We start from the raw sequence: 20,671 nt of genomic DNA, 5'->3' as shown, positions 1-20,671 counted from the left end.
TTGTTTGTTCTCCTCCTCTGTTTGCTCGGTTGTCTGGATTTTCTCTGTGTAAAAGCTGTCGAGTGTTAAAGACTTCTTTTTTTTGTTATTATTCTTTCTCTTCTGAACTTCCTGTGACTGATTAGCCATCATTAGCCCAGCAGCTTCTCAGGTTTATCCTCGCGCTCAGTGTCTGTCAGAGATCTATTGGCTCCTGAGGTCTGAGTTCTAGTTTTTTCCCAAGGTCAAGCCCCCTGGTGGATTCCCTTGCTTGATCCTCTGCAGGAGGTTCCTTTACAAGTCTCAGGGAGGTACTTCCACAGTCGTATACCCGTCTGCACTGGTTCCCCACTTAGGCTTTAGTTCCTGGCTGTGTCTGCCTCCACCCACGCCTCTGCTCAGCCGGCACTCTGCGCCCAGCGTCCTGCTCCCGCGCGCGCTCAGATTTCGCGTGCGTTTTTGACTTAATGGGGTCCTAAGTCTTGCTGCTCTCAGGAACAGGTCCCGGAGCTGCTGATGACTCGATGGGTGCCCCAAACTTGCTCTATTTCTTTTTAGCTGGGTTCGGAGCTATAGGTGAGTGTGGAGGGGGTGGGGGTGGGGCGGTTGCTCAGCCCGCGATTGAGTGAGAGCCCTTTATAGCCTGGAAATGTCTCGATTCCACGTACCTTCCACGCTGTGCCCTGTTGTGGGGTTCCTCCGTTCGTCTGGACTTGTTTTTATGTCCCCTTGAGGAGTTTTGTGTGTTTCGGTCAGGAGAGGTTAAGAGCTGCTTCTTACTCTGCCGCCATCTTAACCCGGAAACCCCGGCATCCAGTTATTTTTGACACTAGATGAATTCTTTAGATTCTGATTTATTGAGGAACATATATTTTATTTAAGGTCCTGTCACTTAATTTTCTTTCCTTTTGATTAATTCATATTTATGCCTATACCTTCTAGAACTTTAAACTGAAAATATCCTTTTTATTCCACTTTTCATAGTTAAAAAACTATAACTATAGAACACTTAAAAATCAAGCCCTCCTTAGTCCTATGCTTAATAATATCATCTCTATGTGTATCCTTTTCTTTTTAATGGGAGTTTGACTTAGCCAAGAGGCAGAAGAATATGACCAACCAAGAAAGATTTTTATATTTTATCCTCTTTATCTTGGAGAGCTTGTCAAAAGTTTTGACATATGTCCACAAATCCATTGCATCTTAGATTTCAGGCTCACCCTTGGAATCTCTGAAAATCCTGCAGGGCTTAGCCTTCTTACTTATAGGACAAAAAAATGGTTGTTTTAGTGGATATCCTTTACCTATTATCCTCTTATCTTAAACTGATTTTCCCCCCTGAATTCTGTAAATGATAGTAGACTATCCTAAAGATTTATGTAGGGATAATGATAGGAAATATATTGAGCATGAATTCTTTCATCCTGCAGAATTGGTAGAGCAGGTTGGGCAGAAGAGGAGGAAAAAAAATTCCTGAAGGCTATGAAATTCTTTTAAGTCTTACATACTATGTTATCTAATCTTGGGTATGTAGTTAATTAATCCGTGGTCTAACAGGTCATAGTGAAAGCTTTAGTGAATTGACCCTGGTTTCCTGGTTTTTGTTTCTGGCAACCTTACCTGACCACTCAGCAGACAGTGAATGGTGAAAGAGAAAACATTTGTTGAATGCTAGCATCCATTAAGGGCTCAACTCATGTTCCTAGGAGAACTAGGATTCACATTATTCATAGGATAAATCAATTCTAGAGCCATGAAAAGATGAGAGTTACTTACTTGCCTATGTGGTGGCATACAAACCATGAGCCACCAATTCATAAACTTTGTTCTAAGGCATTAAATTAGGTATTTGGACCCAGTTTCATCTTCCCTGTTGGCTCCCAATATCATTTTAATGCTTCTCTGTCTGTAAAAAGTTTCCCTTCCAGAATCTATGCTATAAAGGAATGTGTCATAGTTCCATGATCCAAGGCCAGGTGCTGACATATCAGCTATCTCTTTAGGGCAGAAAGAACAGAAATGATGTTAATGGCTTCCTTTACCCTCTAATAGACTGAATTTAGACAGAGACAGTCTGCCTTATATTCTCTTTCTATGGGTTAAGATTTTACTAAGTGCTGTGGGATAAGCCAATCACTCACATGTTGGAGTTCAGTTCATATACAAAAGACAAGGTTTCTATGAGCAAAGCCTCACCATACTTTTTAACTAGCTCTGAACCAAAAAATATATAATTACAAAAATCATTTAAAAATATTCTTAGTAAACTCTAATCATTTGCTTTCAAATGTGATTTAGATGTAGAAATAGCATGCGTCCTTCTTGAGGTTGGGGATTATTTCTAGCTTTGTTATCTTTAGTCAGTAAGATTCTTTAGAATCTTACTTTTAGAGTGACTTCCAGGAATTGATGCAGCGTGAAAAGAGTAAAACCAGGAGAACAATGTACACAGAGACTGATACACTGTGGTAAAATCAAATGTAATGGACTTCTGTACTAGCAGCAATGCAATGACCCAGGACAATCCAGAGGAACTTAAGAGAAAGAACACTATCCAAATCCAGAAAAAGAACTGTGGAAACAGAAATGCATTAGGAAAATATATGATCAAACATTTAGATAGGGATATGATTAGGTTTTTGATGTTAAAGGATTACTCTACTGAAAATATGAATAACAGAAATAGCTTTTGAACAATGATACATATATAACCCAGTGGAACTGCTTGTTGGTTTCGGGAGGGGGAGGAAGGAGCAGGAGGAAGGGATCATGAATCATGTAACCATGGAAAAATATTCTAAAGAAAAAAAAGAATCTTACTTTTAAGCTTCTACTCTGTGCCAAGCACTGTGCTTCTGGCTGGGGAGACAGCATGAAAACATTATATACAAAACAAGATATAAACAAGACAAAAATGAAATATAAGTAACAGAGGGAAGACACGAGGAAGTTTGAGAAAGACTTCTGGTGGAAGATAGGATTAGCTGAGACTTGAAAGAAAGCAGAGAGGCCTTTCAGGAGGAAGAGATGAAGAGAATTCCAGATATGGGGGACAATTAGTGAAAATACCCTGAGTCAGGAGATAGATGTCTTGTGTTAGAAACAGCAAGGAGGCCAGTATTACTGGATCACAGAACACATGGGAGTGGATGAGGGGTATGCAGACTGCCAGGGTAGTAGGGGACCAGGTTATATTGGACTCCGAATGCTAGAGGATCTCATATTTGATCTTAGAAATGTTTGAGAGCCAACACCTTGCTCCTAGTAGGCTGAAAAAAATGCTCATTGAATGGATCTTGTACATAACTGTTTTGGGCTTCTGTGCTCACTATTGTATATCTTTAGGAGACAGTATATATCAGTGATTCCCAAAGTGGGTGCCACTGCCCCCTGGTGGGTGCTGCAGCGATCCAGGGGAGCAGTGATGGCCACAGGTGCATTTATCTTTCCTATTAATTGCTATTAAAATTTAAAAAAAATTAATTTCCAGGGGTGCTAAGTAATATTTTTTTCTGGAAAGGGGGTGGTAGGCCAAAAAAGTTTGGGAACCACTGGTATATATAGTGTAATGGAAAGAGCATTGGGTGTGGAATTAGAGTAAATCACAGTATCTTGTTTCAGATCTAAGGGTAAATCACTTAACTCCTCTGGTCCTTATCTGTAAAATGAGAGGTTTGGATGAGTGGACTAACTGACCCCTAAGATCTCTTTTAGCTCTGAATATATAATCTTATGATAGATTGGAGAGTTATTTTGCATGTGTAGTATGATTAAGCTCATCTATCAATAGAACTGATTTAATTATTTAAAATGAATAATATGGAAATGTGTCAAGTGACAACATTTGTATAACCCAGTGGAATTACTTGTAGGCTCTGGGAGGGCAGAGGGAAATAAAATGAATAATGTAAACATGAAAAATACTTTAAAAATAAAAATTTTAAATAAATAAATAGGCTATTCTATTATCCTGTGCTTTTAGAGAACAATGAAACAATTTCTGGCATATCTTAATTACATTCGTGTAGTGACAACACTGGACAAGTAATCAAATGGTCTGGGTTTGAAGAGTTCTTCAGTTGTTTAATAGAAGTATAATTTTAGACACATCACAGTCTCAAAGCCTTATTTCCTTATCTCTGAAGTGGTACTCCCCATCTCACAGGGATAGATAAATATAAAAAGCTCAAATATAAAATAAGCTATTATTATTAATTATCATTTCAAATCTTTTAGAGCTATGCTTTGGTGATCCCAGTGTTTTCTCAAGGGATTGATTTGATGACTTCCCCTAAGTACTGTCAAAGCTCATGTGATGGATGAATTGTTTAAAACAGCTTTTTGTTAATAGAACCTCTTGCTTCTTGAAAGCCTTTAGGTTTGGGGTATTGTTTTTTCATTTCATTTTTGTTTTTTTGTTTCTGGTTTTTGTTTTTGATAAGTGTGTTTTTTCTTCTCCCTGGCTAATTCTGAGTTTTGTCTCATTTTCTTCCCACAGTGCTCTGTAAAAAGCTGTATCACAGCCTTTCATGTTACCTGTGCATTTGAGCATAGCCTGGAAATGAAGACTATCCTTGATGATGGGGATGAAGTCAAATTCAAGTCTTATTGCCTCAAGCATAGTAAAAACAAACAGAGCTCTTTGACTGAAGCAAGTGATCATTCCCAAAGCACGGGTGATCAGAACCAGATTGAAAGTGAGAAAACCAGTTTGCGGGCCCAGAAATTAAGAGAACTAGAAGAGGAATTCTACTCCCTGGTAAAAGTAGAGGATGTTGCAGCAGAACTTGGCCTTCCGAAACTTGCTGTGGACTTCATCTACAATTACTGGAAATTAAAACGAAAAAGTAATTTTAATAAGCCATTATTTCCTCCTAAGGAGGATGAAGAAAATGGCTTAGTGCAACCAAAAGAAGATAGCATTCACACTCGCATGAGAATGTTTATGCACCTGAGACAGGATCTGGAGAGGGTAAGAAGGCTTGCATTATTATAACCATCTTATTTTCAGGAAAGTAGCCTATTAATGTTGGGGTTTGTGCAATCAGCAAACAATTCCTGGTCGAATAATAATAACCACCACCACCATCATCATCATAGCTATCACATATAGAGAGTTTTACGGTTTTCAAATTGCTTTACAAAGATTCTTATTATAATATAATTATAATTAAATATAATCTTCTTGAATTCAAATCTGGCCTCAGACACTTACCAGCTGTGTTACCCTAGGCAAATTACTTTTACTTAACTCTATTTGCCTCAGTTTCCTCATCTGTAAAATACACTGGAGAAGGAAATGGCAAACCCCTCCAATATCTTTGCCAAGTAAATCCCAAATAGGGTCACAAAAAGTTAAATACAACTGAGCAATAGCAATAATTAAATATCATTATAATATAATTACAATATGTTTAATAATAATAGTTAACATTTGTAGTGCATTACTATGTGCCAGGCTAAGCACTTTACAAATACTATCTCATTTGATTCTCTCAGCAACCCTGGGAAGTAGGGGCTATAATTACCCCCATTTTTTTTTTACAGATGAGGAAATGGAATCAAACAGAGGTAAAATATCTTGCCCAGGGTCACACAGCTAGTAAGTGTCTGAAGCTGAATTTGAACTCAAAAAGTCCTGACTCTTAGTGTGCCATATAACTTCCTAAATAGAAAATAGCTACATTTATTTCAATCTTGCAGGCACATACTCTTTTACCTTTCTAGCCAAGATCAGCTGAAAAGGTAATATAAGGTGTTCCAAAGCTTTACAACTACACTAAGACTTTTGGAATATCTTGAATTATCCTACTTTTATTTTTTTCATCCCCCTGGTTATAGTCAACCTTTGACACTAAGATTTCAGGCTGGGGTTGAGGGCTGAGATGATCTTATTTGTTTGTTTTTAACTAGGAAGGAAGATACCACCCCCAACACTCATTTTCTCTCTCTCTCTCTCTCTCTCTCTCTCTGTCTCTCTGTGTCTCTCTGTCTCTATCTCTGTCTCTTTCTCTCTCTTTCTGTCTCTATGTCTCTATTTCTGTCTCTGTCTCTCTCTGACTCTGTCTCTCTCTGTCTCTCTGTTTCTGTCTCTCTGTCTCTGTCTCTGTCTTTCTTTCTCTTTTCTCCCTTTCTCTCTCTGATCAGTGAGTCAAAAATTCATTAAGTAACTGCTTAGTACAGAGCCCTGAACTACGTGCCAAGATAATGCACCTTTAGGATTATTCCTGAACCCTGCCTGTTTATCTAAATTTGCGAGATCCTTGCTTATCCAGTCAACTGAACACTCATCCACTGAGCTAGGATCATCACCTTTTCAGGCCAATAGTGGGTTCAATTTAGTAAATTTCCTTTTTAAGGGATTTGGGAAATGATACAATTTACCAATGCCACTAAAACTTAAAATCGAAATTCTAGGATAGTTTTGTCTCAAATATTGTCAAGTTAAGTTTTGTGTTACTCACTGCTCAGTAAAGGTAAATAAATTATCATAACCAAATAATTGAGGGAGGTTATGTGTGTGAAGTTATGAAATGGGGGTGGAAACACACTTGATAATCTGCTTATCTGATCAGTAGTCAGTAATTCCTTATAAAACTGCTGGTTTAGCACAGGCTATAATAATAAAGAGTAACCCTAGGGGAAAATATGCTGCTTATAACTAATTTGATAGTTTATTTTAGACCTCTGAGAAGCACAGCTAGAAAGTATTTAATGTAATTCTCCCTAGTGTCTTACTCTTTTGAAGCAAAAAGAATATCCATGGGAATTTTTTTAAAAACAGCCTCCCTGTCAATTTTAAATTACTTTATTGAAAACACAAATAGCTGTTTTTTGCCCATAGATCCTTCTGGAAATTATCTTCCTTTACTCTGTTCCGTATCAGCAAAGGATGGGACTGGCAATAGTTAAATCTAACTTACTTAGGAAAAGAAAGTAAACTGAATTATGGGTTCCCATAGGCCCAAGGAGAAAAAACTTGGATGTAGACTAATTACCAACTGCTGTACCTAACTCTAAAGAGGAACAACCTGGACCTTCTTGCCAAGTGCCATAAACTATATTTTAACATAATCCCTATTCTTTTTCATTCTAATTTAGTTATATATTTGTGAAAATATTTACACTGGGTCCCAACTAAAGTTATAGTTTATTAGGTATAGGAGGTTATACCTGGGAGAAGTCAGCAAAATACTGGTTTCCACATTTCCAAAAACTATCTCTGGTCCTAGAGATCATTCATGTAATCCAGCCTAATTACCTATAACTGTGGTATCCTACCCAACCCCTTCAGGAGGCCATGGTAAGAAAGCACTCAGTGCTTAACCAACTGTCATTTTGTCAGGCTATTAATGGTCTCAATAAAATTACATTTATGCAAGAAGGTGTTATATGATTTCCCTGATGTCCTAGCACAGTTACTATAACTCTCAAGACTCAGACTCATTCCATGAGAGTTTTATCTTTCATGATGAACATAATTTGTATGTGACTGAAACGTCACAGTTGGAAAAACCTTTATCTTAGACATTTTTCCAATGGACTTTTTTTTAATACCACTCTTCCCCAACTAAACTAGCACTTATTTGTGCTCAGCCTAGTCCAAGTGCTAACTGGATTAGATTTTATGTTAGAAGTTTTTAAAAGGAAGGCAAACAATTGAAAGCCCTAACTTTGTATTAATTATATCCTCCCTGGAAATGTTTTACATACATGTTTCTCTGTATGTATATACATATACATATTTGCACCCATGATGATACTGAAATGCTTCCACTTAAGTCTCAAATGAAGTTAGCATCATATAAATACCATTATTTATACAGGGGTATGCTAATAGTAAATGTTTAACAAGTAGCTCTTGGGGTGGGAAAATGTATGCACAAAACATTTTTAAGTTTAATTTGCACTATTAACGTTTTTTGCATTACTTTCCAAAGAATAGATAACCACTAAAACTATAAACCAAGCCCTGATTTGTCATGTTTGCTACTTTTCTAGGTGTAAATGCAAGCCCTGAAAACTTAAAAATCAACTCTTGCAAACTGATTTGAGCAAGCTCCAGCACATCTTTATGTGTAGTTGACCCTAAGTCTTGAGAATGGAGTGCGAATTCACTAGATCCTTCCAAGCTGGAAAGGCTTTGAGTTTAGGCAGATGATGGTGTACAAATCTATTATCCAGGGGCCAACATAATTTAGAGAAGCTCATTGCTTAAAGGTTGGGTACCAGATGTCAGACACAGACGCTCATAGCAACTAAGGCTTTATGGCTTTTGCAATGAATAAGTAAATGAATGATGGTGAAAAAGCATTTATTAAGTGCTTACTTTACACTGAAGATGCAAATAGGAAAAGTGAGACAACCCCTGCTCTCTAAAAGTTTATACTGTAAGTAGGAAAGAGAACAAGCTAAAAAAGGAAGTTCTGCTTGCCACAAGGTAGATCTTTGTAAATGAAAGGGAAATACCTTGAAGAATTGAAGTGAGATAATAAACTAAAATGAATAAAAGTTCAGAGAAGGGAGAATTATTTCATAAAAGGAGTATGGCAGGACTCCTTTTTTACCAATTGTTCTGAAAATTTTATTTAATATTGGGATTAGATGATCTTTAAATGTTTGGTAAGATTCACTTGTAAATCCATCTGTCCCTGATGCTTTTTTCTTAGGAAGTTCATTTATGGCCTATTTTTTTCAGGATTATTTCTGATGACTCTTGTATGAAAAGTCTTTTTGTGTTATTTCCATATGATCTTACATTGTGTGTGTTTTACTAGGTAGTTCTTATATTATGTGCCTCACCCCCATTATTTTTCTGCTTTATACAAGTTAAATTTCTACCTGTTGGGGGGTGGTTGGGCTTCCAGGTCAGAAATCTCTGCTACATGGTCAGCAGGAGAGAGAAGCTGAAACTGTCCCACAGCAAAGTTCATGAACAGATCTTCAATTTTCAAGTCCAGCTTGCAAACCAGGAAATTGCTACAGGTAACCACCAACTAGTGTTATGGCTGGGTCACATCTGTGATTTCATTAGTATAGGAAGCTTCCTAATAAGGAAACTCCCTTTACCAATGCTGATCAGCTCATATACTGCAACTGAAGATCATAGAGAGTTTTCTGAAACATTAAGGTGTGAAGTAATTTGCTGAAAGCCACCCATAGTTTATTTAGTTTTTAGAGGCAGGAGTTGAACTCAAGTCTTCCTCTTTCTGAGACCAGCTTTCTTTCCACTATTCTATGATGCCTCTCAGCTTATTATTGTAATAATCCTTGTAATTACTTGGACCTACGGACCTGAAAGAATTTGTGTAGGATTTAGAGTTGGATGGGTCAAGATTTGGACAGTATCTACAGTTAGGGAGCAAACCTTAGTGTCCCTGGGGAATCATGGACATTGTGTTTTGTTGTGTTGCCTTTTGTCTCTGGACAATAAGGCACTTAGTAGCTTAGGGACTCCAGAGGCAGAAGAAGAAACAGCAATAGCCGTAACATTCCTGGTGGTAGATTCTGATGAGTAGTGGTAACAATACTTGCCCTGTCCATCTCAGGAAATTACTGTGAGAATCAAGTTAGTATTTTGAGAAATACACATTCATATACAAATAGAGAGGAATCATTTATTGATTTTATTCTGTATTTCACTGTGCTCAGAATAACTGCATAAGAAGGGAGGTTGTAAATTACCCTCGAATAGCTGTTACTGAGACTACCTGATGCAGACAAGAGTAAAACATGTCACCTGTTACCAAAATACATAATGGCTCTTGTCTCTCCACCTACATGCACCTATCCAATAATTTTCACATTTACTCAGGAAGTGATCATTCTAGGATAGATAACAACAAATTCACAAAACCAGGATAGTTAGTAATAAGTAAAAATAATTTGCCCTCTAAGATAATGGAAATATCCCATACCTTCATGGGAGTTTGTTCTCAACAGATTAAATAATGGGACATTTATAGTAGGTTTATGATGAGCATTAACAGAAGTAGGTGACCCCAGGTCTCAAAGTTCATGTCTGAGTTCACTAAGTCCTTCTAAACTGGAAAGATTTTGAGTTCAGATAGGTGATGGTGTCCCAGTCTATCAGAATTAAGAGACTCATTGCCAGAAGGTTGGATACCAGATGATAAATATTTTCAAATGCAGGAACTCATAGCTACTAAGGCTTTTTGGTTTTTGCAATAAATAAGTGAATAAATAGATGAAAAAGTATTAGTTAAGTGTTTCCTTTGTGCTAAAGCATGAGGATACAAATAGAAAAAGGGAGATAACCCCTGCTCTCCAGGAGAGCTCTAAATAGGGAAGAGAATATATAAAAAAACTAAAAATTCTGCTTGCTACAGGGTGGATCTCTGTCAATGAAAGGAAGGTATCCTGAAGAATTGAAGTGAAACAATACTCTAAATTGCACAAAAATGCAGGAGAGGGAGATTTTGAGGGTGATTTTTTTGGCTTATTTCTGAAGATTCAAATACAATTCCTATTGTCTTTTTTGGGGGGTGTCTCCATCCTAAAATGCTTTTCTTGATTTTCTTTTCAAAAGAGGACATAACGAGAAATATGAGAGAGGGGAAAGGAGGTCTGTGTGTGTGGTGTGTATAGAAAATGAAAATTTGAGAGTTGGGTAGTCAGTGGTGTTTCTTAGAGCAGCTGTGAGCCTGTAGACATCTGATCCACCTACTACAAACTATCCCCTCTGAAAATGTGTCCTTTTAAAAGACACAGATGCTATTTAATATTTAGATAGATGAACCTGTTCTGCTCTGAAGATATATTCATGTAATTCATGTATGAAGATATGTTTATGTAAATTGACTATTAAAATGAATCTTTTTCTTTCACTTTAGGACATCCTCTGACAAGTGCACTAGAAAACACGTTGTTTTACCCACCTCCAAGAATAACTTTAAAATTAAAAATGCCTAAATCAGCACTGGGGGACTGCAAAAACAACTCAGTGAAAACCAATAACAGACCTCTCTCACCTGATGAAAATAGCAACTCAGCCCCAACTTACAACAAAAAGAGTATGCAGATACCCCAGGAAACTTTTGAAATGCGAATGAAATCTTATTCCAGGTATTCCCATGACAGCAGGAGCAATGGGCTACTAGCCAGTCTCAGTCATTCTAGGAATGAAGCAAAAGATTCTGGTCTAGCTCAACCTTCTGAGTTCCAGCGTGGGCAGTCTCTTGGCAAGCCATTAGCCCTTCAAGCTGCACTTCATGGACAGTCTTCCATTGGAAATGGGAAAATACAACAGAACTCTAGGTTTGCTAAGTCCAATGGCTTGATGGGCAACAGTAGGTCAGGTGATGTAACACAGAGAGACAATTCTAGTCAGACTTCCTATGAACAAGAGTCTGTGCTTTCTGCTCACTTGTCTAGTCAGAGCAGCTTTAGAAAATCTTCCATGGAACATTTCAGTAGGTCCTTTAAAGAGGCAACCAATAGTTTGGTGAGGACCACAGAAGACCTCAGATGCTGTGAAAAGTCAACTAGAAGACTTAATACCAAGGAGCGTTTATGGAGTAAGCAGACTCTTGAGTATCAGACAGGAGGGGCACCATATCAGGAAAATGACGGGTATTGCCCTGACTTAGAACTTAGTGACTCTGAAGCAGAAAGTGATGAGAATAAAGAACAAGTCAAGATTAGAAGAAACAACTCAGACAGGGAAAGCCCTTCCAAGGATTTTGGAAGAGATTGTCGCAGCAGAAATAAAACAAGTATGGTTTCCCACAGTTCTGTGCAAAGGTGATTAAAAACTTGAAAGGGTAACTCAGCATTTGTATGATCCCAGTGTATTGGTGCAAACCTAGACACCAAAGGATTCTAGAATATAATGCCTATGTTAGGAGGAAATGCAACAAAAGGGTGAAGTAATTGTTCAACAGTGAATTGGCCAGCAGTTTTAAGAAGACAAACCCAGCTTCTGCAAGGGCATATAGGAGTCAGCAGATTCTTTATTGGTTTTAGTTTTGTTACAGGGAATGTGTGTATGTATGTGATATATGTGTGTGCATGCATGAGAGAGAACAAGGAATAGATGAGCATATAGTAGGTGCTCAAAAAAATATACTTTTTGGTTGATTTTTTTTAACTTCAGGATCCTATTTCCATTATGCTGGGTTCTCAGCAAGACTTATTGTTAGCAATAAGTAATTGAAGTGCCAGGTTGCCACTGGTAGCCATAGGAATTAACAGCCCTTGTTTCATTAAGGGATTGCAAGAGAGGGTATGATTTGCAGACACTAAAACCACATTCCTATTGCTCCTGCAGTACATAACTACTAAACTGAGGTCCTATTCTGCAGTCAGTTTCTAATTCTGTGGAAATCCGTAGTAAACTGGTTTCAGGGTAGAGACCAAGAGACCAACAGTATAGATGCTGCCAAACTCACTGACCTCTACCCTTTCTTTACCCCTTGCAAAAAGGTTGTGTTTCTCTTCAAAGTACCTTGCTTTATTCTGTAAATATCACCCCTCTAGGACTTTAATTTTTGGTGCCTGTATATAGGATTGCTTGTTTGGGGAATGCACTTGTAAATATGTTACCCAGCTAACAAGTACAAATGGCTAATTTGTGGATAGTGTTTACAAAAGTAGAGGTACTACTTTAAAGGAAGATGCTCTGATGTTTAAATTGAGGCAATCATGGAGGAGGATGCCAGGGCCCTCCCTCAAATGAGACCTTCTCTCCCTCGGGGCTATTTATACCTGGTATTTAAAAATAATAATAATAATAATAATAATAAGCTTGACTAAATTCATTTTGTCTGATGGTTTTGTATGTTTGCTTTTATTTTGAAGCACATTTTTATTGCCAAACAGAATTTGCAAGCATATGTTGAACACATATGGACATATTAAGCTGCTTATCAAACTTGGATTGGAAGCAATATCCCAAACTCAAAGCCCTTTAGTTTCTTTTGAGAAGTAGCTGGCTTCCTGATCCCAAACCCTCCACCTCACACTTTTTATTACTCGAGAGAATCATTGCATTTGTCCCTATTCCAACCAGAAAAAAATGTTGCATACCTAATTTAAAAGATGCCATAGCTGACAATAAATGCCTGCTCTGGGTTTGGGGGTTTTGTTTTGTTTTTCATAGCCTTAATTTAGCATTCTCTTGCTTCTAGTTTGTGAAAGCACAAGAGTAATGATCAATACAATTTTTTTCAAAGGCCATTATTTTCCAAGCAAATTGAAATTTTCACTTTTATTTTTATTTCCATTATTTTGGTGGTGGAAATTCAGGGCCAGTACTCTTGGGAAATAAGGTAAATTTGGCAGCTTTGCTTCTTTCCCTTATTTGACTTTGCGTCCTTACAACTATTTCTTTTCAGGTATTTAAAAACATTTTTTTCATGAGATATATATGTATATATATATTTCTGTACTTTGTCTTTCCCACAATACATCTTCAAAGTACTTCCTGCATATGGGTGCATGTACCCATGTGTAAATTTGCAGTAGAGCATTTGAAGTTTCAGATATTTTATTTTAATGAAAAATGCTTTGTGTTCTTAAGCCATGCGTCATTCAGAATGAATAAGTTAATTTCCCCCTTATTTGTACTCTAAATCTCCTGAGATTTTCTTTGAGCTATCGTTAGCTATTTATTAGTATGATACCATAAAGGTAGCACTGCCTTGAGAAAACTTTACTTAAGAGGCCAGCCAAGCAGCCATGTTATTTCATGCCTTTCAGTTATGAGTATGTGGGAGAAACAAAAACAACAACAACTAACACAGAAATGGTGCTTCAGCCAAATTCCAGATATTTTACCATTTTGGGGATGGTGATTAAAGTATTTCCAGTCAGGGAAATAGTTTTGATATTTTTTACAGGATTTTACTAGGTAAATGAAGGAGCCTTTGGTTGTATAGCTCTCAAGTGTTGTCCCCAAAGTGTATTTGCTAGTTTTTACTGTATGTGTTTGGTGGTTAATTGTTGTTTGAAGTATTACCTCTTAACCTTATTTGTTAATTTTTTTGTTTGCATTTTGTTTTATATATATGTATATATATGTACACATATATATACACACACATATATATATATTCAATTTTCCAAGATAAACTTGATCTTTTTCAAATGTCCCCTTTTTACAAATACTTTTTCATTAAATTATGAAACTGCTAACAGACTTTCTTTGATGGTGGTTTATTGAGACTTTCGTCTTTTCAAAATATCTGATTATTTTGCAAGAAACACACCAGACACTGGCATTGTATTGTGCTTTCTTTCTTCTTCAAAAAATGTTTTGCTTCCTGAAAATAAATCCCCCAAATGGTTTGAGGTTGCAAAAAAGAGTAGATTCAGATGGAAATGAATCAAGAAAATCGGGAGCCAGCCTTCAGAATTCTCAGGTTATTTCAGTTGTACAGTGGTTGATGTGAGTGAGGGGTCATTTCTAAAGCAACAAGGATACTATAAGCCCTGAAGAGCATCATTTTCCACCAAAAGTATTCACTGCCAAAGTCAGATGGCTACCCTGTAATAAGAATGTAGAGGTTATAGTGTACCCTGGGAGATCTAAGGAGTATTTTATAAAGATTGTTTTCATTATAATGGCAAAGAAATGTATTGGCTTAATAAGATCACAAGAAAAATCACTTGCAGAGATAGACACACAAGGTAAGATTCTTAATACTTGGAAGCTACAAATGCATCCAGTTATATATTGCATCATCTCACTGGCCATCAGGAACTGTTGCTTTAATACAATATGTATGTACATATGTATGTTTATATGTCTATTGTGAAGGAGAATAAAAAACCAGGGCTTTGCAACTTAACTTTGCAAACATAGCAAAAGGCATGGATTTGCAAAAGGAGGGTCTGGTCACACACACTGAACTGAAAGGGCAAGTTCCAGAATCTGGGGAAGGGATAAAACCAAGGACGAAAGACCATCGAGGAGTCGTTGTTCCTGTTCAGCCAGGAGAGCAGAGAGTTCACTTCCTGTGGCAGTTTGTTTATGCCTGAAGGAGGTGGCTTATCTTTCTTTATTCTTGGAGGTTCCTGTAGTCCAACTATTGAGGAGATTCCTGAGATCTGTTCCACCCCTGTCTCCAGTTACCATCTCCCAGATATCTTGTGAGCTCCTGGTTCCTGAGAGGTTTCCTGGCTGAGTGTGAGAGCCAGACCCCTGAAAAATGCTGTCTTAGGGAAAGAGATCTGCAGCCATCTTGGCCTTTGAAGAAGAGACTGACATCATCTAGATTTCAACTGTCTACTCTAAAGAACTTTTACTGCCTACAATTTATTTTGAGGACCAGTAGGTTAGGGTAGATTAGATAGAAGGGGGAATTTAGTTAGAGATAGTATGGTTTGAAGGAGCTTGAAGACCTTGAAGAAGGTTCTGTGAGAAATCCATAGAAACTGGGTGGAGAATATTGATATTAGAGTTAGGGATTCCTTTTTCCCTGGTCCTCTATCTTTTCTTTTAGCTTACTAAAAATAAAACTAATTTACTGTTTATAAAAAAAAAGCCAGATAGTGTTTTGATCTAAGAGTTGACTCTCAGGCCTACCAGGCCTGGAGAGTGAGCTCCTCAACAACAACACTACAAACCCCATTGAGTCATCTTACTCACCTATTTCACTCTGTATGCATCCATATGCATGTGTATAGGTACTCACTACCTATCTATGGTTGTTAATTCACTGGGCCCATGAAAATACATTAGGCAATATAATATGTTGCAGTGGTTAATTTTTAAAAATGGAACCCAATTCAATAAAAGCAGCTTATTGGCTTAGTGGTTGAGCACTGGTCCTGAAGTCAGGAATACTTGGGTTCAAATCCAGCCTCAGACACTTCCTCACTATGGCACTCTGGATTGCCTGACAAAAGGATCCACTGGAGAAGGAAATGGCAAACTACTCCAGTATCCTTGCCAAGAAAATCCCATGGATAACAATGGTCTATGGGGCCACAAAGAGTTGGACACAACTGAACAACCACAACAAATTCAACAAACTTGGACCAAGTGCCTTTTATGTGTAAAGCACTCTACTCTGTACATTACATTGTGAACATAAATAAGACACAGTCCCCATTCTCAAGGAAATTAGAATAGGATAAATATGCACATAATTGTAAGGGAGAGAATGTGAGTAAAGGAGAGAAATCTGAGCCAACTATTATGAGAAAAGAGTTGGAAAGAAAGCAAGACTACTTTCTCTGTGAGTCAGGGAAGCATTCATGAAGCTGGGCTTCTGAATTTGGATTTAAAAGAAGGTAAGGGACTTCAATGGATGGAAGTAGAAACGGCAAATTAAAAGAGACCATATTCCAGCTTTAGGGACAACATGGAAAGGCATAGAGACGAAAGTGGGCAAAATGAGAAGGGTGAACAGAGAAGGATCTGGTTTGGCTGGAACTTGAAATATGTGAAGAAAGGCAGAAATAAATAAAGCTAAAAGGTAAGTTAGCACCCTAGAATGAAAAAACTTTAGGAAAAACTATCATAGCTAACCTGCATGGCAGAGGATCCTTGCAGATTTCTCTTACTCCCAACTTGAAAGCAGGAATTTATACTTTATTTGGAAATATAATGGGCAACCAATAATAGTTTTTGAGCAGAGGAGTGACATATTTAGATAGACCTATTTGGCTGTAGTTTGAATGAGTTTCATAGGAATAATGATAGCAGCTAGCACTTAGATATGCTTTATGGTTTGCAAAGCACTTTACAAATTGTATCTTTACAACAACCCTAGGAAGTAGGTGCTATTGATAATCCCCTTTATACAGTTGAGTAAACTGAGGCAAACAGAAGTTAAGCAATTTGCCTAGGATTGTGTAGTAAGCATCTGAAGTTAAGTTGAACTCAGGTCTTCCTGACTCCAGGTCTGGTGCTCTCTACACTGAGGTACCTAGTTGCCTCTGTATAAACATTATAAATAGGATAGCAAATGACCTGATAGAAGAGTTAATGTGGCTGGGAATTGAATGTGATTGAAGATTATATTGTATACAGTATATCTTGGACCAAAGGACAATATAATAATGGCAATTTTTGTTAGAGTATAGAAGGAGAGAAGTGGTTATAGTCTGTGTCTTTGAAGGCGCACACCAAGATAATCATGGACAATATTGCAGAGTGACCAGGCGACATTTTGCTAGGTATGCATATGGATATAAATATGGCAAGGAAGAATGCCTCATCTTTTAATTTAAAAAAGTAAACATTGTTTATGTTGAAGAAACTTGTAAATGAAAGGTTAAAATATCTCCATGGGCTTTTTGTCATCTTGAAAATTGCAGTCATATTCAGCTATCTATATTATATGTAAGTTTCCAAATGAGTACATAGGCTTAGCTGCCAGTGGGATAGGGGTGGGAGGTAGGGGGTGGGGAGCAGGGTGGGGGATAAGGAGGAAGTTCTCTAGTTAAAGGCCAAATATTCCATAGGTGAGAATTTTTCTAAAATTTTTTCAATAAAAAAATTCTTACCTAAAAACATTTTCTTACAGTAAGCCCAATTGTAATTTGCCTCTGATTTCTAAGAGCAAACACAGCAAACTTAACTGAACAGGCAAACTCCTGACTGATAAGCAATGATCCAGGGCAAACACTCTGCTTCTACTAAAAGGTTTTCAGTTTAGAAAATCTTCTCTAATCCTCAGGTCATCTGTTCATGGACAAAGTTCAGTAACTATTTAACAAGTTGAAATATATAGTTTGGGGTGGTTTTTTTCTTCATCCTCTATATAGGGACAAAGGTAGTCAGTCATTTGAAATTAGTTCATCTATCACTCAAAGCTTAACAAATCACTTGATCTGCATAGGAGAATTTAGAAAGTCACCTAATTACACCTTCCCAAGATTTTTTTCAGTGGTTTGAGATCTTGCTTTCTGATCTCTAAAGTTATTCTCTTTCATCTTGCTGTCTACTCTGGTAGTGAGCTAATCTGTTCATTATATCATTTCAACCAGCCATCAGGGCTTCAGCATCTGACATTGTTGTATGGGTGGGTTTGATGTGTATTTGAATGCAAGGCTGTGTAGATAGAATTATCTGTCCAAGGGTGATCCGAACCAGGTCATCTTACCCAGTATCCCATTTGCGTGCTTACACTGTGTAAACACTGCATGAATGGACGGACTTGAATGCACATGCGTGGGGGGAAGCAGGATAAAGTTTTGGTGTGGTACCACCCAGTCTCTCTTCCCAGAATGTGGTTGAGGAGACTGGCTGGGAGCCTGGCAAGAAAATCCACACACGTGGTCAGTGAGGTTAGAAAATTAGGCTTTATGCTTCTATCCTTTTTGTTTTTTCTACTTCAAGTGATTAAAAACTCTATGGAAAAATAAGATCGTGGATATTGACTTATATTTTACATTTTTGTTTCAGGAGAACCATTGCATAGTTGTGAATCTTCAGTGTCCATGGCTGAAAAACCTTGAGATAATCTTCTGAACACTCCTTTAGACAACTCAGACTTAGTTTTATTCAGTGATGGTTCTTCTTTCATGAAGGATGGCATATGCTAAACTGGAGCTGCTGTAGTCACAGAATTTGCCACTGTGTGGTCAGCATCACTGCCCTCAAATATAAGTGCTCAAAGTGCAGAACTTATAGCTCTAAAACATGCCTGTATAATTGCCAAAGATAAGAAGGCAACAATTTATACAGACTCTAGATATGCATTTGAAATATGTCATGCAGTGGGTATGCTATTGCTCCAAAGTGGGTTTTTTAACTCAGCTGAAAAATGTATCACAAATGCAGAAATCATCAAAGAAGTGCTTTCTGCTTTCTGCTTTCTGGCTCCTTGAAGCCCTAGTCACGGTTCATTGCTCTGCCCATGCAGGTGGAACTGACCCTGTCCCTAGAAGGAACCACTGGGCCATCACTAAAGTGAAGCTTGCTGCCTCTGAAGAGCCTGAATTAATTTTAACATTGGCAACTAGTAATGACTAGAATTTATCCCTTTCCTTTAATGAACAGGAAGTGGAAAAATGGAAACAAAAGTTTAAAGCTAAACAGATAAATGGAGTATGGGTGTCATCTGAAGGAAAATCCCTACTCCCTAGAAATTTTTATCACCAAATATACTTATCCATTCACAAAAATATACACTTTGGCACCCAGGGCATTGTAGACTCTGTTAAAAGAGTATAGATAGCCCCTGGTATAACTACTATAGTCTCTAAAGTGTGTGCAGCCTGCTCCACCTATCAGACTTATAATCAGCATGCCTTTCATGGCAAAGCTGTTGATGGGCATCCTCTGGCTTACACATCTTTTGAACACCTACATATTGATTTTATCACTGTGCCAAAGGCTGGACCTTATAAATTTTTTCTGGTAATAGTGGATCAGCTGAACAGATGGCTGGAAGTATTTCCTAGTGCCTGAGAAACAGCAGCTTTTGTTTCCAAGGTACTCTTAAAAGAGATTAGTCCTCTCTTTGGCCTGCCAGCACATATTGATTCAGACAGGGGAACTCATTTTACTGATTCGGTTTTATCTCAGATATTCTTGCTTGGGGATCACTCCCAAATTCCATGTACCATATCATCTCCAGAGGTTAGGCCAAGATGAGAGAATGAAGAGATCTGACTGTGATTGGAAAATGGTGCACAGAGACTTATTTAAAATGGACTGAAATTCTCCCTCTCTATTTTATTTTCAAAGCAGGCCCAGGGGAGATCTATACATCTCACCATTTGAGATGCTTTTTCAACACCTCCCTAAACAGGCTAAGCCTTTTTCTCCTGCATATACATCATTATTAGAGAGGACACTTCCATTGCTTCATATATACAGGACTTACATATCAAATTGTGAGAACTCCATGAATCTGGGGCTGCTGTATGAGCAGGACCTATAGACTTCTCACTCCATGATCTATACCCAGGTGATAAGGTATACATAAAGAACTTCCAGTGCACTGGAGGAACTCAACCTGCCTGGGAAGGTCTGTTCTAAGTCCTATTAACCCCTCCAACAGCTATCAAAATTGGAGAAAAAGACTCTTGGATTCATTGTTCACATTTAAGAGGGTTCCTTCTATAGACAATGAGTGACTATATTCTGTCACGCTTATTGTATTTGATGATTGTTTGTTTTATGATTTAATTTTGTTTTTTAAGTTTGCATATTAATCCTATCTAAATATTCCATTATACTATGTCACTTTCAGTTACTGTGTTTTGACTATTAGCTATATGTTCTGTTACATTGTTTGTGTTTTTATTCCTCCTATGACTGGACTGGAGATATAAGTCCATAAACAAGATGGAAACAGTTTTGGCTGACACATTGTCATGGAATGTGCACTATGAATTTTTTATTTTTAAAAAATTTTTATTATTGTTTTTCCTTTTATATGCAATAGGGTATTTGAAGTTTCTTTCTCCTCTTATTTTTGTACTTGAAGTACATGTAACCAGTATTAATGGTTTTTAAATTTTGTAATAAAATAAGGTTAAAATATCCATTAGCCTTAATAGCAATGCATACCCCAAAGCTTTTGACTATGGAAACATGCCATCAATTGTTAAATATTATGAGACTTTGACTAATAATTGTTTATGATTTCAGAAAAAGGGATCACAAAAGAGCCTCTGTACAGTGCCAAAAAACACAAGGTCAAACAGACCAACCAATCCCGATGGGATTGATCAAAATCTGCACCCTTTTCCTGAGAGGGAAGGTAAAAAT

General features: G+C 37.5%; 1 protein-coding gene across 1 annotated transcript in view; it reads left to right on the top strand.

Moving 5' to 3' along the window:
- JADE3 (jade family PHD finger 3) overlaps positions 1–11,964 on the top strand; it is an 85,471-nt gene extending 73,507 nt beyond the window's left edge. Inside the window, exons 7-9 of the mRNA XM_044669287.1 lie at positions 4,478–4,951; positions 8,847–8,964; positions 10,833–11,964. Coding sequence (XP_044525222.1) covers positions 4,478–4,951; positions 8,847–8,964; positions 10,833–11,746 — 1,506 coding nt within the window. The 3' untranslated portion in view covers positions 11,747–11,964. The remainder of the gene's footprint in view (positions 1–4,477; positions 4,952–8,846; positions 8,965–10,832) is intronic.
- Positions 11,965–20,671: the final 8,707 nt, after the last annotated feature.

The sequence above is a fragment of the Gracilinanus agilis genome, chromosome 3 (genome assembly GCF_016433145.1).
Source record: "Gracilinanus agilis isolate LMUSP501 chromosome 3, AgileGrace, whole genome shotgun sequence".
NCBI lineage: Eukaryota > Metazoa > Chordata > Mammalia > Didelphimorphia > Didelphidae > Gracilinanus > Gracilinanus agilis.
The sequence above is the reverse complement of the archived record's forward strand: the minus strand, read 5'-3'. Positions and strand labels throughout refer to the sequence as shown.